Source organism: Chaetomium fimeti (genome assembly GCF_033439085.1).
Source record: "Chaetomium fimeti strain CBS 168.71 chromosome Unknown B0H64scaffold_2, whole genome shotgun sequence".
NCBI lineage: Eukaryota > Fungi > Ascomycota > Sordariomycetes > Sordariales > Chaetomiaceae > Chaetomium > Chaetomium fimeti.
The window spans coordinates 4567438-4589592 of NW_026944330.1; the positions used below are offsets into that span (position 1 = coordinate 4567438).

Consider the following 22155-nt stretch of genomic DNA (forward strand, 5'->3'; position numbering starts at 1 on the left):
ATGCCGAACTGCTGGGCCCAGTCAGCCGTCTTCTCGAATTTGGAAAGTGCCTAGTTCAGGGACAAACCAAACATTACCCAAACAGGGTGAGGGTGCACGCGACAACTTGAGAGGAAAGTGAGTTTTTTTTTCCCGTCCTCGAGCGGTCGGTCTCTACGATTGGTCTATCGCTGAGTTCGGTATGCCCAGTGCAAGACTGTGTGTGTTTCAGCTTTTATGCTACTGCACCTCATCCGTCTGTCCGTCATCGCGGGACTGGGCATCGCGATCATCGGAAGGCCTTGCGAAGAAACGGGCGCTATAATTACTTATAACTACAAGTAGGTAGTCGGTAACAATAAGGTAAAATCCTCCGAGCATCGAAGCGTGTGGTTGCGTCACATCTCACTGGCCGAAAGCGGGATTTGCGGATGCAACAACGCGCGACGCACACCATTCCGGGCGAATTTACGGTGGCATGAGTCTTCCTTACCCCGCCTTCTTGCATCGGGCCGTCCTCGAGGAGTCAGTGCTGCCCCTCACATCTGATGGACCGGCGAGACCGGGAGGGTTCCATGAAAAAAGTGTGTTCCACAGAGGGGCTGGGGTGCCGCAGGTGCGGCTCCGCCGTCTCGGTATTGACCCAACTCATCCGTGCCATCCCACCGCGATCGCATCGGAATCAAATTTTCGGGAGGCGGGTTCTGATTCATTTTCCGTGGCGACGTATCTGGAAAATTTTGCTTAAAATGGCCGACTGTCGTTCGTTGAGCAGTTTGGAGTACCATAAGTTCGGAAAGCTCACCAAATATCCAAACGTGGCGGCTCGCGAAAACGTCATTTAGGCCAAGTTTCTTACCTGTTGCCCGCTTGGCTCAAAATTCGACCGAGGCGGCGATACCAACACAAGCCGGCGGACTCGGAAGTGGGCCATTCAGCGCGCAAAACCCGCGGGCCAGCTCTTGGTATTCCTCCAGTGCCCACCACCACCCGCCTCATTCGCCTCCACCTGACGGCGGAGCGTGCCCCACCACTGGACCCCTTCACCAGCCCCCGTTGGGTCAGCAGCCGTCTGTCAATTCCCCCAACTCTCCCCCAATCCGCGCATCACGAGAAGAACGACAAGTCACCAGCCCGCCGCGTCAAAACAACTGGCTGCGCGTTCCGACCTCACAGATCATCTGCTTAGACTTGCAGGTCACATTATTCGCCGTTCCAACGAGCAGTCAGTCCAACATTCTGGAAGGCGCACTTGCACTCGGTCCTCCTTTGGTTTGCAGGGTTACAGGGCTGAGGCAAGGATCACAAGCCACCAACTTCCACCCCCACCCCCCACGCCGCTCCGTTTTCTGCCGGCAACCCGGCAACACCACTTCCACGAACGCCTCCCTCCACATTGCCGCCCGTTTTTGTCACCCTGCACGGGACTTCACCGCGACATATCTCGGCCAGCCGCCAGCGACTCGCCATTTGCGATATATACGAAGCAGCCTTCTTTCTCGATCCGCGCAGTTTTTTCCCCTTCAACCTGAACCCGAACACGACACGCCCAACCGACGTGTTTTTCGCCCCAGATCGACCCCCTTGACCGCTGTCTTGCGCCCTGGCCAAGCCTTTGCTGACTTGTGTCTCGGCGACTGGTCAGACGGAGCTGCGAAGCCACGACAAGGCATTTGTTGTGCATGATCCTGCGCATTCACCGAAAACGGTCGACTGCCTTTATCAGGCACCCACCCCCCCACCCCCAAATAACAAAGGACTCCCTCCCCCTTCATCCACACCAAGAGCCGCGTCCTTGCTTCTCCCATACAATCTTGATTGCAACCACAATACGCAATACGAATAAAAGATTAATTCCGCAACTACCATTATCACTCCCACAGACTACTCAACACAACATGTCTTCGTCAGAGAGCTCAACACCAGACCACACACCGCAGCCTCGCATGGTTGTGCAAAATCTTTACATCCCCGATGCGGCTGCCGACGAGATCGACTTGGCCAACCACCCATGGCTGATGGCCACCACCATCATTGATGATGACGACCTAATGTTTGGGGGAAAGCCGTTGTGCGCTTGGTACGAGGAGGACCGGAGGATGCTGAGCTCCGCCATGGACGACGAGGAGACAAGGGGGCGGTCGCGCGAGCGATCCCGGGGCGACAGCCACCACCACCACCAACAACAACAATCGCACCAGCAGCCGCAACATCAATACCAACTTCAACACCAACATGGTCGCCATCATAGCAAGAAGTCGGCCGAGCCAAAACAGTGATCGATTCTTCTCATTTCGCACTTCGGCCATTCACGTCCTCAATCGCTCATCCTCAATCGCCACCGCCATGACTGGACGGCCGGGTGGCTGATGTCAGCCTTCACCGTCGCCAATGAGAGACGCTTGCAGGCGAGCCTTGGTGGCACAAACAATATGCCATGGCCGACATCACGCCGCCAGTGGCGTCCCACCCATCAGCCGCAACCACGTCGCGGCCGGTTACACCGCATCCGTTTTCGGTATTCCTTTGCCCTTTCGGTGTTACTCGAATACCCTTCGCTTCATTTTCAAAACAGCTTCATCCTCCCGCCACCACACGTCACCCATCCACCCTCTGACGGCCACCTATTTTCCTTTTTTCTTCTGCATCTGTCGGTTCTGGGAAGGCAACCATCATTTGCATTGCCGGGTTACTCATTTTCTCTTATTGGGCTGCATTTGGCTTCCATCGTTGTCGTTTGTTGCATGATACCCACCTTGACTTTACATGTTCGACTCGATGTCATTGGGTTCCTTTCCTGTTGAGCATATTTCCCGGGCATCACATCGACCATGGAACGGTTGGGCGCAGGGCTTATGGGTCTGGTAAATCCACCTCGACTTGGGCTTTGTTTTTAGAATCGCGGGTATATCCCTTTCACGACGGAGTACAGCTCTGTATCGTTATGCATGGTATTCGGCTGCAACAAAGCCAATTGGGAGGAAGGCTCTATCAATGGGACACACTTTGTCATATGGTTACACTCCGCCGATGCTCGTTTGATTGTGATATGACCGAGATATCTATGACCAAGAGACGAGACGGGACGCCCAGGCCCGCTGACCTGTCCCGGCTATCTCAGGATTCCCAGTACCAGCTAACCTCCATACGTTGATGCGTATCTCCAGATGGTTGTCTCTCACTCCTCCTTCCTGACGAACATCTCCAGCTGCAAGTGACTGCTGACCGCAGGGCTCCAGTCGCCCGACAGTGGATAAGACTTGTACTCGTACTCGAGTCTTCCCTCAACTCTCGAAGAGGTATAATCACTCCTAATAGCGCGCAAAGTGTCAGGATCCAATTCAAGTAATAAGGGCCGAGGACACCAGCTAGGTCCCGTTTGATCGTACGGGCTTTTCCCAATCTCTCTCCAGCTTTGGTTGCTGGGCCCGTCCGGATCCTCGAACAAGCCCGAAGCTGCGTCCCATATAATCAAGGCCGGGCTGCTAATGTCGGTAATAATCTGTTTCACCGGGATTTGGGGTGCAATGGAGACAACCACCGTTTCGCTGTCCACCTCAAGAAAGCCTCGAATAGGGTGGTCGGAGACCTGGACTCCCATCGATCCAAGAACGTGCTTCTCCAGGTCCCCATAGCCTGGGTCCTGAACGAGAGCCTTAACTTCCGTCTTCTGCACCCCCGCAAAGAAGTCGCGGATGGACATGAGTAACCTGTGCTGCATCATGCTCCTCTTATTGTCCGTCTCCAGTTGTTCGAAAAAGAATCCTCCTAATCCGAAGCCAACCACCTTGGTGACATGCGGGACGCTCAGACCGCAGAGAGACAGCTGCACGTTGACGTGGCATCTTCTATCAACCCACTCCCTGGTGACTTGATCAAATTTTGCCGTGGCATCTTCGGGATTTAAATCGAGAATACGGCCGGGTTGCGTAGGAATATATTCCTTCCGGATCAAGGCCGGACGGTCGTGGTCCCAGTAACAGTGGACGTTTCGCCACAGTAGATTCTGGATGGTTGAGAAAATTACCGTGGGAGAAGAGCCCGCTGGCTGCCCAGGGAACCATTTGGTGCGCTCCCCGTCCCAGGTTACAAGCCACAGTGCCGGGTCTCTTGGATCCACTGGTGTGTCGTACATGTCTGCTGCTTTTTGTAGAAGCAACTTGGTGTATAGCCCTCGTGCCTCATATTTTGCCAAAATCCTCTTCTCGCCTCCCCTTTTCTCCCGCGGCGTCTTGGGGGGTGGTGTGGGTGGCATGGTGTCGAGTCGTTTATAGTAGTAGCTTGAATCTGCGGGAGAGTATGTATTGGACTTGAAGTCTATGATTAGCCTCGTTTGCTGGTAGACCTTAGCCACAATATTGACTGGTTCAGGGCCTATGTAGGGATATACTTGCCTAAGGGATATCAGGTTGTGTAGTCTAGGGATGTTTATGCGAGTTAGATAATAAGGGTATTTGGCGCTGGTAGGTCGGGGTACTCGCTCTTAAGTACCTGGTCTCGGAGCCGCTTCACACCCAGGGTCTTTGTACATACTTCATCTCGCTCAAAGTCTTGTGGCCCGTATGTGCAATGGGATCAAGTGATCCTTGTCCAGAGAAAGGTCCCGGGGAGTCAAAGCAGATACAAGCTTCTCGAGTGAATAGTAGGGTTCATTGTGTGCATTGTTGTTTACTAAAGTATTAACGTCCCTGTTTTAATTACGTGATCCTAGAAACTACCTAAGGGTAAAGTGTCACCTGTTGTATGTCTCGTCTTCTTTACCCCCCGTGACCGGTGAGACCATAGTATTCTATGTGGCCCACATCATGCCGCAAACCGAGACTTCAAGCCTTGGTATTGATTTGTTGTCGAAGTTTGGACCAATCCAGCTGGTCACACGAGGTTGGTGCCATGCTGTACCCTCACAACAAAGCAGCAGCACCGCCGTGCCGCATCGTGCCGCTTCAGGAAGCCGGCACGCGGACCAAGATTAATGGCCAAGTACCAGTGATATTCTACGGTGGTTAAATCATATCTCGTCCGACTACCCGAGTCTACAAAGACACGTCGATACAATACGAAATGCAAAATCGCGTAGCACTTGGTCAAGTCAAAACACCATCTAGGAGGCCGTTAGATTGTGTGTCGGGGTTCAACTATGCAGTGGAAGAAGTGGTTGCATGGGTCTAATACAATTCAAGAGCGCAGCAGGCTGGTTCAGGGCGTGGCCTGCTGCCAAAAGTGTGCGCTGAGAGCAGGTCTGAGTTGGGCGGGAACTCCGGGCAAGAAAACCGATTATGTACCTCATGACGAAAAGGAGTCCTCAGGGTGTGTAATGATACGGGAACGACATCCGCAAGAACGATTCTATGCATAAATCCATGTCAGTTGGTAAATCACGTACCAAACTCTTCGGATTCGCTGACTGCCGAACCTAAGTTATGCCACCATATTCCTACGCGCTTGAACACCCGCTCAAATACCCCCGTACGCCCATCCCTAACTCCCTGAGTCCCAACCCCTTGAATAAAACCCGCACAACAACATCTTACAACCACCTACCCACCCAACCTCCCCACCCAACCCCCCTCTCAACCCCCTCCCCCCTCACGAACAACACCCCCACACGCCCGCCTCCTCCGAATGCAAAGATACACCCCCCCAACCATACACAACACCCCAACCTCCACCACCACCGCATAGCCCGCCCGCGCAAAGAACGCCCCCGCATTCTCATACGTCACGCGCCCCGGGTGTGCGATGCTCATCACCGCCACCGTGCACGAGAAGAGCGCCGCCAGCGCGAGGAAGAGCACCACCAGCAGCAGCACCGCCGCCCAAGCTATGTCGCCTAGGGACGGCCGCTGGCGGCTGGTGCTGCTGGGAGAGGGTGTGGTGGTGGCGTCGGTTATGTGGGCCTGTGAACGTCGTGGGTTTCGCGTTGGCAGTGGGTAGGGGGGCGGGTTGGATGAGGTTGAGGGCCGCGCGGCGGGCGCGGGGTGGGTGATGGTGATGTTTGGGTCTTGGGACGGTGGGGGAGTTGCCAGTGCTGTCGCGGGGTCGTGGGTTGTGCTGGCTTTGCGGGAGCGGTAGGACGGTGGCGGGTCGATGGGAGCGGCTGTGGACAGCTCGTACTCGTTCTCTTCGGAGGGGATGTAGATTTGGTCGTCTTGCCGGCTGCTTGGGGCGCGGGTGTGAGATGCACTGGGTTCAGGGACTGTAGCCATGTTTGGTGTCAGCTTGTGCGGAGACAGCGCCCGGTGGAACGGTCAATAAGGGATGTGGAATTCTTGTTGCTCTGTCTAGTAGTCGAGGAATAATGCGCGCTCTAAGGGGAAGATCTACTATCGTGACGGGGGTTGCGGCGGGGGACAGAAGTTTGGGAGCCACAGTTAGGGATAGTGCTTTCCGGTCCTGAGGGTTCGAACCAGCACCAGCAAGAGTGATGCCCATGATGGTGACTTCCGGCGTATCCCTAGTTCAAAACGCAGTTGTAATTTTAGTACAGAGAATCAGAGATTATAGCAAGAAACCTAGGGAACTCCGTAAACTCCGTAACCCGTTCACAAACATCTCAAACCATGCCGGCCGGTCAGTTCGATATTGATCATGATATTACTTTCTTTCAACACCAACATATCCTACGGAGCTTCCGATGGACGAGATTGAACCACTTTAAATAACAGGAAACCTCGACTCGACCTAGACCATATGTGTTACCAATTCAGGGCTTGACATCGGTCGTCTTCAAACTTTCCTGGTAGTGCCACGCCGCGAGCGTTTTCCCTCCGTATTTGGGCTTCAGGGGTACCGTAGTCCAAGTGCGCCGGGATTGTTGTCTACACTCTGACGACAGGACGTAAACATGGCCCCCTTTTCCCGTCCATACTCACTCCCTGAGACCCCGGGCTGGGAGAATGTCAAAGCGGGCGCGAGGGTGCAAGAGCATGTGAATTGTGGCAAACCGATTACATGCACGGCTCTCCCTGTTAAATGCACGGCTTCTAACCGAGTTCCTCTTGGTTCAGTGGAAGGTTCATCCAATAGAAAGGCTGCCACCCCTGGGTTCCTAACCTGAAAGAGTTAGAGGTAGTCGATCGATCCGGGGTTCCGGAGTACTCTGCGGGGTTGAATCGAGGCCGAGGCAGGTCCACAAAGAAAGATCTTCGGGACTGGAGCGATTCCGCTCGAAGTCATCGCCACGAGGCATATGAAACCCGACCACTACAAAATAAGATCTGTACTTAAAACCGTCACTGGAACCCCATCATCGTCTATCCTTTCCGTTGAAACAAACTCAAGACCGACTGCGCAGCTTATCCTTGTGTTTCGGAATAACAAAGTTGTTCTCCTGCGTTCAGCTTAACCTTGACCGTCACCCCCTGAATCAGCAACCATGATACTCTTAGAACACAGCTTCTCCACACTATGGGCCCTGACGGTCCGGACGTACAACCCTCGCCAACTCGAGTTCTGGGGCACACTAGCCGTCCAGGTTCTCTTCTTTTGGGTCCCGGCCATCGCCTACACAGCGCTGGACTACATCCTCCCTTCCTTCTCAGCCCGGCACAAGATCCAACCGGCGCCCAAGCAACCCACCACGGCCGAGATCAAGCACTGCTTCCTGGTCGTCTTCCGCAACCAGCTCCAATCCGTCATCCTCTCCCTCCTCATGATGGCCGTCTCCATCGCGCGCAACGAGCCCTCCCGCTTCCAGATCACGGCGACCCTGCCCTCCGGGCCGGAGCTCGCGCGCGACCTGTTCATCTGCTGGGTGATGCGGGAGGTCATGTTCTACTACGCGCACCGGCTGCTGCACACGCGCCGCCTGTACAAGGTCATCCACAAGGTGCACCACGAGTTCACGGCCCCCGTGGCGCTGACGGCTCAGTACGCCCACCCCATCGAGCAGCTGGTTGCCAACACATTGCCCATCGCCCTGCCGCCGGTGCTGCTAGGCACCCACATTCTGACCATGTGGGCTTTCCTGGCTGCCATGCTCGTCGAGACGGCTACGGTGCATAGCGGGTATGACTTCTTGATGGGCATTGCCAAGGCCCATGACGTGCACCATGAGAAGTTCAGTGTGCATTATGGGGCGTATGGGTGGATGGACTGGCTACATGGAACGGATGGGAGCAAGAGGAAGAAGGTTGAGTAGAAGGGGGCCTGGAGCGGGTTGTTATTGGGAGGGAACGTCGAGCAAAACGGGTAAGTTTTTGGGATACTAGGATAGGATAAGTGAGATACGAGAGTGGGTTAACGAATAGAATAGCGATGAGTTATGGATTGGAAAGGGGGTATTAAAGTCTTCTCTCCGACCAAATCCCCTATGCAGGTATCTTGCACACACCTAACCTGGGACCTTGAGAATGTCATCAACCAAAACAACTTGGCCCGTGGCGATCGACTTGTTCGCTGCGATGCCCGTCAAAATCGAGGCCGCCCCGTCGATGTGACTCGCAGCCCGCATGTACTCGTCCGTCACCGGCTCCCCAAATAAGTCCTGCAACAAGACGCTGTCGCCGCCGCCATGTGCCCCCTTGCTCGTCTCGATCTCGATCTCCCTCGGCGGCTCAAACAGCGGCCGCAGCAATATCGACCTCTTCTCGATCGACCCCTCCAACGACTGGTCACCGCCCGAGTTGACATAACTGTTTTCCACAACCTCCATTTCCAACCTGCCGCCAGTTCCGTTGAAGGTCACCCTAAACCCCTCCCACGGCGCATACGCCGTCAGCGAATACGTCATGACCGCGCCGTTCCGATACCTCACCAACAGGTTCATGGTATCCTCGATGCTGATCCCGTCCCCAAACACGCTCTGATCCCGGTAGTACCCATCCTCGTGCTCCGCATCCAGATACAGCGCCTTGAGCGTGGGGATAGTCTCGAGGTGCAAGGCAAAGGGGTCCTCCTTAGCGATCTCACTACCACTCGCTCGGTTATAAAACCCCGTCACCCCCCTCTTCTCAGCGTTCTCCTTGCCGTAGAACTTGAGATCACCCTGAGCATAAACTGACAGCGGACGAGTCTGCAGCCAGAAATTGACCAGATCAAAGTGGTGGGTAGACTTGTGCACCAACAAACCACCACTATTGCGCTTATCACGGTGCCAGCGCCGGAAGTAGTCCGCCCCATGCGACGTGTTGAGCATCCACTCAAAGTGCACCGAGGTAACCGTCCCTATCGCCCCGGAGCGCAGCAGCTCAAACACCTTGGTGTTGTGCGGCGCGTAGCGGTAGTTGAAGGTCACGCGCACGTTGCGCTGCGTGCGCTCGACGGCCGAGAAGATGTCGAGGCAGCGCGGCGCGTCGATGGTCATGGGCTTCTCCGTCACCACGTTGCAGCCGAGCTCGAGCGCGCGCACGATGTAGGTGTGGTGGGTGCGGTCGATGGTCGTCACGATCACCTCGTCGGGCTTGGTCGCCGATATCATCTTGTCGAAGTCGGCGGCGGGGAAGGTCGGCACGGCGCCGTGGCCGAGGTCGGTTAGCCGGCCGTTGGCGTAGTCCATGCGTGTCTGGTTGGTGTCGCAGAGCGCTACGATGCAGGAGGTTGCTTGGTAGTCAGTTGCGATGGCCGTGTAGAAGAAGCTCGATCGTCCGCCGGTGCCCACGAGGGCGTATCGCTTCTTGGTGGCCATGATGATGGCTTTCGGGTTCAACTGTCAACTCGAGAGGCGGATGATGGTGTAGTGTGTCTCAACACTAGCATGTAGTTGATGGCTACGAGGATCTGAGACCTGTTTTGGTTGCAGCCAAGCCCGGCGGTTTATGGGCAGGTCGTAATGTAAGAACAACGAACCCAGTACCGGCAATCGAGATCCTTTCACAGGTCAAAGTATGATGCCGTTCCCCCGATATCGTGGAGTGGCACGCTTTGTGTCGGACCAACCCCTATCTCGGCCGAAGATGTCCCATTTCCCGAACCTTAGGCTGAACATAAGAGAGGAGTCTTCCCACCTCCAACATGCGGGGAAGTGGCCCTCTGTGCGGGGATGCATTCCAGATGCCGTTGTGAGGTTTCCCCAACTTCTTGGCCACGAGGTTGATCGCCCTCTGTGCAGCTAAAGAACCACGTGAGAACTTCGATGCCTTCGTCGAGGATAGGTTGGTGAATTTAGCCAGAATTAATCCTCCAATCACTTCTCTGGTAGAAGAATGGATGCAGCGGGAAACCTTGCTGGTGTTTGAAGCTGCCGGCAGACACTCTGGTAGAAGGCGGTGGTCACGGCACTCAGATGGAAGGCCGAGATCATACCCTGTAGGAGGGCGACCCAAGCTCTGGGGCTACTGCAGTGTTGCCATGTTACCGAGCTGGCGGTCTGGGCCTGACGCGAGGGCAAACAAGGGAACCGTTCGGGCTAAAGGGCAGCGATCAACATGTTGCTGATCTGGGTTGAGGTGCCCGCTTCCTGGTCGCAGACTTGTCTTCTTTTTGATAGCTATTTGACAGGATCCACGTCCGTGGCGTCGGTATCACGAAGCGAGATCTATTGCTACACATCTTGCTGATTCATATCCGTTATCTGAGATGGCTAGTGGCAAGGAGACACAAGCCCCGGTAGGAGCTGATGAGATCACACCCGCACCCGACCCCAACACGGCCCCGAGGAACGAGCTCCGAGACAAAGCCACCGAATTTCTCGAGACCCACGGCGCCGGCGACAACTCATTCACATACGAAGAGGAACGTGATGTCCTCCGTCGAATCGACTACCGCATCTTACCCCTTCTGCTCGGGGCCTACTTCTTCCAGCAGTTGGACAAGAGCTCTCTAAGGTATGCGCTTCCCCGCCCAAGACGGACCTGTTCCACTCCTAACCGCAGAACAAAGCTATGTCTCCATCTTTGGCATCTCCCGCGACGCCAACCTCGTCGGCAAGCAATACTCATGGCTCGGCTCCATTCTCTACCTCGCGCAGCTAGTCATGCAGCCGCTGGCAGCCTACCTCCTCGTCAAGCTGCCGACAGGCAAAGTGATCGGCACCGCCATCCTGCTATGGGGCGCGTCGCTGTGCATCATGTCGGCGTGCACCAACTTCCCCTCGCTGCTGGGGCTGCGCTTCCTGCTCGGCTCGTTCGAGGCCATGATCGCGCCGAGCTGCGTGGCCGTGACGCAGATGTGGTGGCGCCGCGGCGAGCAGACCCTGCGCACCAGCTACTGGAACGCCATGAACGGCATCACCGCCATCGTGGGTAGTTTGTTCACGTACGGGCTGGGCCACATCGAGAGCCGCGTCATGTTCAAGTATCAGATCATTTTCTTGTTTTGTGGCCTGCTGACCGTGTGCTATGCCGGGGTGGTTCTGGTGCTGATGCCTGACTCACCCATGGAGGCCAAGTATCTGAAGGAGAGGGAGAAGGTGATTGCGGTGGAGAGGCTGAGGGCAAACCAGATGGGGGTTGCGTCGCGGGAGTGGCGATGGGACCACGTCTGGGAGACGCTCTGGGACTTTAAAACTTGGTGCTGGTTCGTGGCTATCGTGGCTATCTCGTACGTGCCCTTCCCAAATCTCACCAGCTCGAGTGTTGACGTGGCATTAACTCGACTTAGCATCTCGAGCGGCGGTATCGGAACATTTGGCAGCCTGATCGTCAGGGACTTTGGCTACACCAACTTCGACGCCATTCTCTTCAACATCCCGTTCGGCGCCATCCAATTCTTCATGATCATTGGGGCTGCATGGGCTGCGACGCACTGGCAGAGGAAGGGCCTGACGATCGCGGCCGTCAGTGTGCTGCCAATAGTTGGGACAATCCTCATGCTTACGGTCCCGCGATCCGACAACAACAAGGGCGTCTTGCTGTTTGGTTATTATCTGGTGAGCCACCCTTGATGTTGCCGTTACCAAAGTTGGTGTCCTCCTAGATCCGAGCTGACACGGCATCGTCAGGTATCCTGCTTGGCTGCCATCACGCCCCTTATTTACGCGTGGCAAGCTCAAAACACCGGCGGCGACACGAAAAAGAAGTGCACCTCGGCCATGGTCTTCATTGGCATGTGCACGGGGAACGTCATCGGACCCTTGCTTTACGACGAGAGTCAGGCGCCACTTTACCGGTCCGGACTTATCGCGACCCTCATCATGTTTGCCCTCGTTGGCGGTGTCTCGGCGTAGGTTATCATCTTATTCTTCCATCAGCACTGTCCATCGAAAGGCTAACGAGAACCCGGCAGAATCATCCCATTCTACCTCATGTTCCTCAACCGCCGGCACGCCAAACGCCGCGAAGAACTAGGAAAGAGCGCGGTACTAGTCGATGAGTCGATGATGGGCAAGAACCACATGGAGGACAGCAAGGCGGTCGAGGCCGGGGAGAGTAACAGGCAACAGAAGGCACTCGAGGAGGACAACGCACTGCAAGACATGACGGATCTGCAGAACGAGGATTTTATCTATGTGTATTAGCTTAGTCCTTACATGAAACACAACATCCTATGCTTATCCCCGAATCCCCGAATTCTTCTTGAGCCTGATGGATGGTCTGTTTCTTTTTGCTGTTTGAAACTGGCTCCCCCCTACCCCTGAATAATGAATAGGGGTTAGGGTTGAATGAAAGGACAGAAACATTGGCTGGCAACAACCCAACCCCCACAGATTTCCATCCTTGATTTGATCATTGCATGATTTTCATGCAGACATTGACTGCTAGGCCACCCAAGGTCAAGTCGGCCGCGGCCTGACTAAAATGTGTGGCCGGCGGACCGTTGACCGGGCACGCCACGTTCACCCCCTTGGGCCCTTGCCGTGCCTCAGCCCCAGGAGGCGCTCGTTAATCGGCGCTGAGAGGCTGCATGGTGCCCGCTCTTGTGCATCGTTGTGGTCCGTCCGATATGCACGAATATCTGCACAGTGCAGGTAAGCTGCAGGAGGAGGCCTTGGGCAACCACACATGGCGAATTGAGTCAGACGACACCCCGTCCTCGATCAACTCAACTTTCTCGCCGGATCTCACGGCAGGAGGGATTCATCGTAGTTTTGGTTTACCTACCTACCCATACAGCCATTCGGCAAACCTCATCAAATTCGCCCAATCGGGGAACCACACATTATCCCGGAACCCCTCACGGCGGTGAGAGTGAAGCCAAGTCGTGTTCCATCAAGACAGCACACGCGACGCGATGAAATCACCTCTAGTCTACGCCTCGCGATGTCTCAGCGATATGGAGGACCGCTGGATCCCTTACTCGGCCCTTTGGTGGCGGTTCTGGACCCCACGCATCCCGCGTGGTGAACGTTATCAAGAGGGCGCCTTCTCGGGCTATAACGACGACGACGACTACGAAGACCTCACCGACATGGCCGTGCTAGACATCCGCCGTATGCTCGCCGTCCCCTGGATCCGCCGCATCTACGAAAAGCTCCCCTACATCGACGTCAACCCCATCACGCGCCCCTACCAAGAAATGACGCCCGCCCAACGCGAACAACGCGAGGCCTTCGTAATCGAATCCACCCTAGCCGCCTACGCCGACGGCAAAGCCCTCTACCCACGCTCCACCATCGCCCAAATCGAAGCCCAGCTCTCCGCCGCCGGCGCCACCCTCGCCCGGCGCCGCAAAGACCACCACCACCGGCGACGCAACCCGCTCAAGCGCCTCAGCCGCGGCCTCCGGCACAAGCTCTTCTCACACTGCGAAGCACCACAAACCGCCTTCCTCTCCTTCCCCGCCTACGACGGCGTCACCACGCACGTGTCCACCTGGTCGCCCGGCGCCGAGCTCGCCCTCACCGGGCCCACCCCCTACTCGGACAGCGACTCCGACGACAACACCTCCACCCACAACAATGCCACCACCGGCACCAGAACCACCTTCTACCGCCCGGGCCGCTCGCAGATCGAGTTCCGCACCATCCAGGAACTGACGCAGCCCGACCCGGAGAACCTGGCCGAGCAGTTCGCGCCGGACGGCTGGATGCCCGCGGTGGGCTACCAGCCCGTCATGGTGTGCAATCGGCCGACGGCGGCGGAGGACCTGGTGGATTTTTATGGGGAGGAGGAGGCGCAGCTCGGGGTGGAGGGGTTGAGGGGGAGGTTGGAGGAGTATTGTGCGCTGGTGAGGGGGGAGGGGGAGTGGAAGGTTTTGGAGGGGGCGGTGAGGGAAGGGTGGGAAAGGGGGGTGTTGCGGGGGGTGGAGAGGGTGGTGTTCTTTTATGCGAATGGGGTGAGTGATGATTGTGATTATTGTAGGAGGGCGATGTATGTGTTGGCGATGGTGGTGTGTTTGAGGGATTTGGTGCTGGAACTGCGTGGGGAGGAGGCGGGGTCTGGGCAGACGGCAATGCCTATTTATATGCCGAGCTCTGATATCGTGCGTCGGTGGAACGCGGCGGAGCGGGAGTTCCTTGAGAGCAACGGGGTCGAGTTGGTCGAGTCTAATGGGGAGCTGTTCCTCAAGGTGGATGAGCGGACGGCGGTGGTGTCGTACCGGAACTGGAACCCCGTCAAGCAGGTGGTCGCCGACATTGCGAAGCCGGCGGTGTTGATCTGCCGGCCTGTGTCGGACGACCCAAACCAAGACTTTGCGTGGAAGGACGAACAGGTGGGGGATACGGACGACGAAGAAACGACGATACGGGTGCCGACGGTCAGGTCTAGGTTGCTTGAGCCATCGAGCCTTGTGGTTGATCCCGATTCTCCGAGGGTCAGGGAGTTGGTCGAGAACTATGATGGGTTCGAGCTACCGGTGCTCCCGGGGGATACGATAGACAAAGAGGTCTTGAGACTATATATGAGGAAACCCGATGCCTCAACCAAGGTGGAATACTGGTAGGCGGTCTTGGTCTGGTTGAGTAATGAAAAAGAAAGAGTTTGATACCCACCTCAAAAGTTAATACAACACCCCAGCCCCATCCCATCCTCTCCACCACTCTTGCCGATGATGTTGCCGCAGCCTCTCGACGTTTTCCGCGGTTTCCATAGGACGATCACTGTTCCTCACTCAATGATGACTAGTGATGAGTTTGTATTCGATCCATTCCATTAATCACTCCGAGGTATCTAGTACGCAAAGGCTAAAAAGAAAACACTTCCCAAATCGCAAACCGGTGTAGCAAATCAGCGTACCAGACAAAGACGCTCCCATAAAATTCCCAGCTTTTCGCTAATTAATATCACGCCCTCCCTTTCAGTGGTCATCGTTCATGAACCGTTGCAGCCAGGGGTTGCGGCCCGTGAAGCTGCGGAACTTCTTGCCAAAGATCCTATCAACCGTTAGCATCAGAAGACATCTTGGTCGGGGAACACAGCAACTCACCACATGGGAATGGTCAACAATGAGACAAACACAAACAACGACCCCAGAATGGCAAACACAATCAAGGCGCCCTGTGACTCCAACCACGAGTTGACAAAGTAGGTCAGGCCAAAGGTGAGCAGGTTCCTAGCGTTGATGGCTACGAGGGCCTCCTCGTTATGCTCCTTGTAGCTGTCGACGATGTAGCCAAACACGCAGGTGGAGGCAAACACCAGACTCATGTTGGCAAAGCCGAAGCACAGCACGGGGCCGGTCCAGTGGGTCTGATAGTGGACAGTGGCGCCGAAACCGTAGAAGCCGACGATGCCGAGGATCATGGCGATGGCCATGAGCGGCAGGCGGAATTCGGGCTCGTAGATACCCTTGTTCTTCTTGGTGAGGTGGACGCAGATCCAGTCGTTGAGGGGACCCGACACGAACTCGCCGATGATGGTCATGATGAAGGGCGAGAGGCTGATGAGGCCGGTCTGGCTGACGCTGAAGTTGTAAGGGGCCACGTTGAAGATGGCCGCGTTGACGACGGAGAAGACGACGATCCAGGTGATAAGGGTACCTTGAAAGTGTTAGCGGTAGGGAACGGAATAGGCCGGGGGGTGCTTGTTGTTGTTGTCTTACCATAGACGAGGAACCCCCACATAACGGCCGGGTAGAAGAGCATGACCACCGGCCGCGCAAAGGGCTTCCAGCCAGGGGCGCGCGAGTAGCGACCGTTGTAAATCCGCAGCGACTGCAGGTAGCTCTGCTTCTTCGGAATCGTGGTCGATTCAGACCCAGCAGACCCCGTCTTCTCCTCAGTGACCTCGTGCTCGTGTCCCAGCTTCATGCGCCGGACACTGCCGTCGACACCAGGCTCCGCCTCGCCGGACGGGATCACCGTCACCGCGTTCCTCCTATACGCCGTCTCGGGCACGAGGAAGAACACGGCCAGCATCAGCACGCCAAAGAAGATGGCGCACACGCCAAACGTCCACTGGTACCCGTCCCGCTCGATGATGTACCCAGCCACCAGGGCGCCGCCGCTGATGCCCGTGAGCAGGAACAGATTCCACACGGCAATCCTCGTCGCGCGCTCGTGCACAAAGTACATATCACCGATAGTGCACTGCACCAGCACCTCAAACGGCGCCATACCCAGACCCGCAACGATACGGCTACCAAGAAAAGAGTCGTACTGCTGGACGGTGGCGCCCCAGACGCTGGTGGCGAACATGATGACGATGGCGACGAGGTAGACGGGCCGGCGGCCGATGATCTTGGCGAGCGGGTTGGTGATGAAGAGGCCCAGGCCGATGCACAGGATCAGCCAGGCGGTCGACTGCGCCAGCACGTCGATCGAGATGCTGAGGTTCTCGGCGATCTCCAGGAACCCCGGCGACAGCATCGGCCCGTACGCGCCCACCACCGCCGCCGCCAGCCCGCAGATGAAGAGGATCAGTTCTTTGCGCCATTGCGGCCACTGCGGGGTGCGCGTCGTCAGCAGTGCATCATCGGATAGAGAACTTGAGACGTACGTTTAGAGGGTCGTTGGGGTCGTCGGACGGTTGAGGGACGAGGATGACGTCCGCGTACCTCCCCGTTCCGTGCTTGAGCTGTTCGCGCGGGATCTCGGCGTACTCGGGCGGGAGGTCATCCTGGTCGGTCATGAAAGCTGGGGGGAAGCCATCGTCGTCAGCACGCGTCGCCCGGGATGGTGTCGTGACTTGGGGGGAGGGGTGGGCAGTGCGGAGTGCGCAGATCGCAGATCGCAAATTGGATCTGCCCCGGTGCGGAGAGGGAGCCACGGGGGGGTTGGGGGCGGCGAGGAGGGACTGCTTACCCGTGCCTGGCACGACTTCCATCTTTTTGCACTCCAAGATTCCGAAAGGCATCGTGAGCGGCTGCAATGAGGAATTCCCAGGAAGTCCGACGCAGAACCAAAAGAGAAAAGGCGAAAAGGAAAAGGGCTTCGAAGGAGGAACAGTTAATGTAGATCCGTGTGGGGGCGTCCTTGTTTATGTATGTCTGGACGGAATACACAATGGCACCATGGTGTCAGGGGACATGAAGTTTGGGAGGTGAAAGATTGGGTCTGAGAACACCAAACCAACCATACCGTCACTTTGGTGATGTTGCACGACCGCACTTGTCGGGGTAGCGTAGCGTTGGTTTCTCTTCAGCTTCCGCGGAAGGTCGACGGCGGAGACACTGAGACATGGTCCAGGTCCCGATGGCCGGGGTGCTGAGGATGCAAGGAATCTGGCGACTGAAATGCACGCCGAGACGCATTAGCTTGACGGCTAAGCCTTTCCAGACGTTGGAACCGTGCTGTGACAGGCTGCTCAGGGGCAAGGGTAGCCGGGATTTGAAGGTCGTGCCGAACGATGGATTCATGGAAGATTATCCCACCGAGCCATTGACCGGACAGACTCTTGCGTAATTTGCTCAGTTGAGAGGGGGCATCCTGCCGTCGCTTCTGCAGAGCGAGATGGCTACCACAATAACAGTTAGCTGGCTGGGAGGCTGGGTGGTCAGCTTTGCACGACACACCTTGATCGAATCTTTCTCGATCGGTCGGTAGTTCTCACCCGCCAATGGGCAGCGGATGCCAGCCAAGGACGGACGACAAGGGTCCAGGCGAGTCCTCGGAAGTCCCGCGTGGTGGCTGCACTTGTGTGTCTGGGGTCACCGGCTCTCGGCTCTCGGGGTGTTTGGGGGCTGCTGGGCCGCACAGGTGCACCCGGCTATTTCATGCAATGCACCGCGTTGGATGAGAATGTCTCGTTTCATCAATCCATAATTCTGGACCCCATTCCTGGTCAGGGCTTCGAGAATCACCCGTTGAAGTTCTCCCGGCGGGTGTCAGTTTCAACCCCGGCCCGTCCAGTGTCACAGCAATCCACACTGGGGTCAAAATAGAGTGCAATTATGGAGGGAGAGTGGAATCCAGCAGTGGATTGTGCCCACCACGATCAACTTAGTGTAGTTTCCGCCGCCGGGACGACCCGTTTCCCCCACGATCTATCGGAGTGACCCTCATGATCTCCACCTCTTGCGCTGTTGACGTGATTCTCGAGGAGTCGTTTCGAATTCTCGATCGACAGAAGATGGGGGAGTGATGGACCCTGAACGATCGGCTGCTCGGCAAACCCCCAAACCCCCAAACCCTGCCTTGGGATTCAATTTTCCGTTCAGGGGTCGGTCTTGGTTACGGACATTGCGCGGCAACACGACGACAAGGGCACGAAAAGCAAGCGAACCCGAGGTTCCCACCGCCAAGAACAAGCCTCCATGAGGTCGTGTGAAGACACATGCATGTCTCAACGAATGAACAACTTGAACATTAATCACCACGAAGTTCATTCAAGTACGGAACTTCGGTTAACGCTAATGTCACCCTATCCTCCCACCCGAATTAAATACCTTAACTAGGATCCTATTGTATAGGGCCGGCCTTGAGCGAAGACAAATCACTGCCCCCCTTCCCTCTAGCTTATTTCTTTAAGCTACACTGGAACGTGGTCAAGAAAATGGTTGATTGCACCCCCGGCGCCATTTCCCCTGCATTGTGTCTAATAGTCCAGTTGCCGTCGTGTTCAAGGCCAGGTTCGCCATAAACCAGCTTTGGCCTATAAACGGGAGCAAGGTTAGAACCATACAAACGAGCAGTGGCTTGAGGAAAGATCGAACCCACGGTATCTGTATGTTGTTCGCTAGGTGAGGCGGTACGAATACCACATGCAACGCGTCGTCGAGATCCCCTTTGTCTGGGTTGAGGAGCCAAGCGGTAAACGAAAGGAAAGATGTGGCCATGTCCGTTTGTACCAAATATTTCCAATCGTGATTGAAAATAAGAACGAACTGGTCCAACATTCTCCCTGTGTTTTCGGGGACCTGGTAGATCAACTGGCAGTCGGTCTCGTTGTCCGAGGTGGTGATATCAGTGCACCAAGGACAATATACAGCAGCAGCCCCTGTCGCTGCAGGTGTAGTTGTGGGAGACGCTATAGCCGAACCCATCGTTGAGGTCACACTGGGCGGCGTAGCGCAGACCCCGATGGCGAGGCCAAGAATGGCAAGGAGCCTGAGGAGCATTTTGATGGACAGGTTGCGTAGCATGATGGGCGTCTTGAAAAGTCGTGCGAGTGTCAGAGTGAAAACGATGCAAGTTGCCCTGGATGCAGTGAGGCGAGTTGAGGCCGGGAAGGGTACACATGGGGATATATATATGCTCGCGCAGACGCAGCTCTAATGCTTGCGTTCAACATCGGAATAGTTGACTAGGCCCTCTACGTTTGACGATGCGTGACCTTTACTGCTCACGAGTTGACCAAAAACCCATAAACCACAAAGCAGGATACGCCACAGCAAACCATGCGTGGTTCTACGCTTTGTCGAGCTCACGCGGCGAACTCAGGTATTTTCCCACCTGCCTAAAGGAGCATCCCAAGATGGCTGCAAAACCGGGCGAACCTTGCCCCGCCCTGGACCGAGGTTGCAACGCGCGTCACTGCGTCAGCCCTAACGAACGGTATGACTCGACGTCCTTAGACCTTAAACCTCTCATCCCATACCCAAGCTCCAACGCGTTATACACCCGTGCCCATCCTCACACACACACACACAAAGCACATCCCACCGGCCCCCCCAAACTCAAAACCCAAACGCAAAACCGCAACCATGACCACCACCACCTTCCGCATCCGCGACGCCGCCCCCTCCCCCACCGACACCGACGCCCACTTCATCACCGCGGCCTTCGACTCCTGCATCCCCCACCTCTCCAGCATCGGCAGCGCCACGCAATGGGGCACCGCGCCGCTCTCCACCTCCCGCCCGGGCTTCAGCGCCCGCTACGTCACCGCCATCGCCGACGCCGAGAAATACCGCCTCAGCACCACCACCGCCGCCAACCCCCCGCTAGGTGATTCTGCTAGTGATTCCGGCGATTCCGGCAGCAGCCCCGCCATCGTGCGCGTCCTGATCGCCGAGGCAGTCCTCCCCGACGGGGGCCACCTCCCCGTGGGCGCGGCGACGCTGCGCGGGGGGTATCTGCCCAAGTATGTGCTGGAGCAGAAGCACTTGGCGGGGGTGACGGGGCGGTTGCTGGCCGGGGAGGAGGGGCCGTTTATGTTCTTGGAGACTCTGGTGACAGACTTTAGCGAGGCGACGAAAGCGTACCGGAAGGGGGCCGGGGCGGCGCTGGTTGAGTACGCGAGGGAGTGGGTGAGGGGGTTGGGGATGGGGTGCATGTATGTGGATTGCTGGGCGGGGAATGGCGGGAAGTTGGTTGGGTATGTGCTTTTGCTTTCCTCCTGGTGTGAGATCGGGGTGGGATAGTGGTGTGAGATTTGGTGCTAACTGGGAGATAGGTTCTATGAGGCGCAGGGGTTTGAGAAGGTGGACGCGTTTGTGGCTGAGAAGCCTGATGGTGTGGGCTGGCCGGGGATGTTTCTGCGAATGGACGTTGCGAAGAAGGACTCGCAGTAGCCGTGTTTTTGGGTAGGTAGGTTTTGGTTTTGGAGCATCAAGGTGGCCGCCGGTATTAGAGTAAACAGCAGTCGTTGCCTTGCTGCAGCAGACCCAACGTGGCTGGACTAGAGCTAGAGCTTTCGACCGTGTAGGCCGTTGTCTGTGTCGCTAGCCATGGTTGTCCGGAGTTATGCATGTGGGTTGTTCAAGGAATCAGAGTGCCGCATTTGAACATCTTGGGTCGTATTCGTGAGGCGGCCTCGGTCACCACCGACTGCGACTCTCACTTCGCCCTCTTGCCCGGCTCCTGCTCCTGCTACCACGTCCACCTTCTTCGTAGTCTTCACCATGGCTTCTGTTTCTGCTTGTGGCTCGGCGACTTGCGCGCTTGATCAAGTCCCAGTACTGTCGTTGCCGAAACTCAGCGAGTCCGGTTTGGTCGGTCCAGATGATCTCTTCCTCCGCCCAGAGCGCATCATTCGGCACTAAGATAGCCACGTGTACGCGGCTGCCCTCGTGAGGGCTTGATCTTGGTGGCTGTGTCAGGAAAACCGTCGGTTTGATGTCGCCATCCTCCGTTTGGGTTTCGGTGATCTGAGCCGAGCCGACGTGCTCGAGAATGGATCCGCGGGCGTGTAAGAGGGCAAAGAATTGGGGAATGGTAGCACAGACGCCATCGCCATCGGCCAGGCGTCCTCCTCCATGCCTGCTGTGACTGCGACTGGGTGGCTGCAAGGAAGACGGAAGCCTGACATATCTCGGTCTTGTGCTTGGATTTGCCTTCCAGTCGAAGGTCCGGTCATCGTCGTCAACCAAAGTGACAACAGCCTTGCGCTTGATTCGCTCGTCGGTCCTCATCCGGACAAGCACCGGGCTGGGAACATCACGCATGGCAGCGACAGGGCGAATGCCCACTGTTTCACCTGCGTCCCCGAACAGGACTCGGTAAAGGGTGATGGATCCCGACAAGGCCTCCTCGGTCCAGGCCATGGCTGTGAGATAGCCGCTCGTCCCATTGTACTTGCTCAAGTCAAAGAGCTCGTTCTCGTATCGTTCGAAATCGCGCTGATGTAATGTCTGAGGCATCTCGACACCAGGGCTCGGCATAAAATAGATGGTGCGCTCCGACTCCGTGAAGTCGAGTCGACGAACAGAGTGGAAGACGCCATGGGCGGATTCGATGATGCCGCCGAGACCGTCGACGCTGAGCCCTGGTAGCCCGGCGCCGACAGACCGGAGTGGCAAGAAGATCCTGTCGAGGCGGGATCTCCTGGCGTTCTTTCTCGGTCGAAGTGTGGTCTCGTCGAAGGCCGCCCAGTCGAGGAAGTTGGGAGAACTCGGCACGGCGGCAATGACGGTTAGATCACCGACCGAGTCTCGACTTGAATCATCCTCAACAGGACCCGATGGTGTATATGGTTGGAGCTGCATATCGTGAGAGTTTTCTCCTTCTGCGGATGGGTCGCTTTTAGCATCGGGAACATT

At 56.5% G+C, this 22155-nt stretch overlaps 10 protein-coding genes across 10 annotated transcripts; 5 read left to right on the plus strand and 5 right to left on the minus strand.

The window, feature by feature from the left end:
- Positions 1 to 1877: 1877 nt before the first annotated feature.
- B0H64DRAFT_371924 (uncharacterized protein) lies at positions 1878 to 2258 on the plus strand (the record flags this gene model as incomplete). Its single annotated transcript, XM_062802195.1, has 1 exon — positions 1878 to 2258. One exon carries the CDS (start codon positions 1878 to 1880, stop codon positions 2256 to 2258), a length of 381 nt encoding a protein of 126 aa, XP_062663115.1.
- Positions 2259 to 2989: 731 nt separating this feature from the next.
- Positions 2990 to 3699, minus strand: B0H64DRAFT_389125 (uncharacterized protein). The gene has a single exon (XM_062803312.1). It carries the CDS (start codon positions 3680 to 3682, stop codon positions 3158 to 3160), a length of 525 nt encoding a protein of 174 aa, XP_062663116.1. The 5' UTR covers positions 3683 to 3699; the 3' UTR covers positions 2990 to 3157.
- A 1850-nt stretch (positions 3700 to 5549) lies between these two features.
- B0H64DRAFT_439966 (uncharacterized protein) lies at positions 5550 to 6185 on the minus strand (the record flags this gene model as incomplete). The annotated part of the gene is made up of 1 exon (XM_062806455.1): positions 5550 to 6185. The coding sequence occupies one exon, from the start codon at positions 6183 to 6185 to the stop codon at positions 5550 to 5552; it is 636 nt and encodes a 211-aa protein (XP_062663117.1).
- A 930-nt stretch (positions 6186 to 7115) lies between these two features.
- Positions 7116 to 8215, plus strand: B0H64DRAFT_102652 (fatty acid hydroxylase superfamily-domain-containing protein). Its single transcript, XM_062797677.1, has one exon. It carries the CDS (start codon positions 7355 to 7357, stop codon positions 8117 to 8119), a length of 765 nt encoding a protein of 254 aa, XP_062663118.1. The 5' UTR covers positions 7116 to 7354; the 3' UTR covers positions 8120 to 8215.
- Positions 8216 to 9704, minus strand: B0H64DRAFT_102655 (uncharacterized protein). Its single transcript, XM_062797678.1, has one exon. It carries the CDS (start codon positions 9602 to 9604, stop codon positions 8312 to 8314), a length of 1293 nt encoding a protein of 430 aa, XP_062663119.1. The 5' UTR covers positions 9605 to 9704; the 3' UTR covers positions 8216 to 8311.
- A 559-nt stretch (positions 9705 to 10263) lies between these two features.
- On the plus strand, positions 10264 to 12415 carry B0H64DRAFT_102657 (major facilitator superfamily domain-containing protein). The gene is made up of 5 exons (XM_062797679.1): positions 10264 to 10742; positions 10798 to 11457; positions 11518 to 11785; positions 11858 to 12078; positions 12142 to 12415. The coding sequence occupies exons 1-5, from the start codon at positions 10495 to 10497 to the stop codon at positions 12371 to 12373; spliced, it is 1629 nt and encodes a 542-aa protein (XP_062663120.1). The 5' UTR covers positions 10264 to 10494; the 3' UTR covers positions 12374 to 12415.
- A 1696-nt stretch (positions 12416 to 14111) lies between these two features.
- On the plus strand, positions 14112 to 14818 carry B0H64DRAFT_389130 (uncharacterized protein). Its single transcript, XM_062803313.1, has one exon. It carries the CDS (start codon positions 14164 to 14166, stop codon positions 14737 to 14739), a length of 576 nt encoding a protein of 191 aa, XP_062663121.1. The 5' UTR covers positions 14112 to 14163; the 3' UTR covers positions 14740 to 14818.
- A 275-nt stretch (positions 14819 to 15093) lies between these two features.
- Positions 15094 to 17090, minus strand: B0H64DRAFT_316498 (major facilitator superfamily domain-containing protein; the record flags this gene model as incomplete). Its single annotated transcript, XM_062800289.1, has 5 exons — positions 15094 to 15169; positions 15223 to 15775; positions 15838 to 16678; positions 16734 to 16870; positions 17039 to 17090. The coding sequence occupies 5 exons, from the start codon at positions 17088 to 17090 to the stop codon at positions 15094 to 15096; spliced, it is 1659 nt and encodes a 552-aa protein (XP_062663122.1).
- A 2556-nt stretch (positions 17091 to 19646) lies between these two features.
- On the plus strand, positions 19647 to 20811 carry B0H64DRAFT_102678 (uncharacterized protein). The gene is made up of 2 exons (XM_062797680.1): positions 19647 to 20492; positions 20571 to 20811. The coding sequence occupies exons 1-2, from the start codon at positions 19879 to 19881 to the stop codon at positions 20686 to 20688; spliced, it is 732 nt and encodes a 243-aa protein (XP_062663123.1). The 5' UTR covers positions 19647 to 19878; the 3' UTR covers positions 20689 to 20811.
- Positions 20812 to 20934: 123 nt separating this feature from the next.
- On the minus strand, positions 20935 to 22101 carry B0H64DRAFT_318059 (uncharacterized protein; the record flags this gene model as incomplete). Its single annotated transcript, XM_062800369.1, has 1 exon — positions 20935 to 22101. One exon carries the CDS (start codon positions 22099 to 22101, stop codon positions 20935 to 20937), a length of 1167 nt encoding a protein of 388 aa, XP_062663124.1.
- Positions 22102 to 22155: the final 54 nt, after the last annotated feature.

Excerpts from the sequence above, each read along its gene's own strand:
- B0H64DRAFT_389125 (XM_062803312.1), bottom strand. The coding sequence starts at position 3,682 with ATGTCCATCCGCGACTTCTTTGCGGGGGTGCAGAAGACGGAAGTTAAG.
- B0H64DRAFT_102678 (XM_062797680.1), top strand. The coding sequence starts at position 19,879 with ATGACCACCACCACCTTCCGCATCCGCGACGCCGCCCCCTCCCCCACC. Across the intron at positions 20,493-20,570 it reads AATGGCGGGAAGTTGGTTGG|GTTCTATGAGGCGCAGGGGT; the intron begins GTATGTGCTTTT and ends ACTGGGAGATAG.
- B0H64DRAFT_102655 (XM_062797678.1), bottom strand. The coding sequence starts at position 9,604 with ATGGCCACCAAGAAGCGATACGCCCTCGTGGGCACCGGCGGACGATCG.
- B0H64DRAFT_102652 (XM_062797677.1), top strand. The coding sequence starts at position 7,355 with ATGATACTCTTAGAACACAGCTTCTCCACACTATGGGCCCTGACGGTC.
- B0H64DRAFT_102657 (XM_062797679.1), top strand. The coding sequence starts at position 10,495 with ATGGCTAGTGGCAAGGAGACACAAGCCCCGGTAGGAGCTGATGAGATC. Across the intron at positions 10,743-10,797 it reads TTGGACAAGAGCTCTCTAAG|CTATGTCTCCATCTTTGGCA; the intron begins GTATGCGCTTCC and ends CGCAGAACAAAG. Across the intron at positions 12,079-12,141 it reads CTCGTTGGCGGTGTCTCGGC|AATCATCCCATTCTACCTCA; the intron begins GTAGGTTATCAT and ends AGAACCCGGCAG.
- B0H64DRAFT_389130 (XM_062803313.1), top strand. The coding sequence starts at position 14,164 with ATGTATGTGTTGGCGATGGTGGTGTGTTTGAGGGATTTGGTGCTGGAA.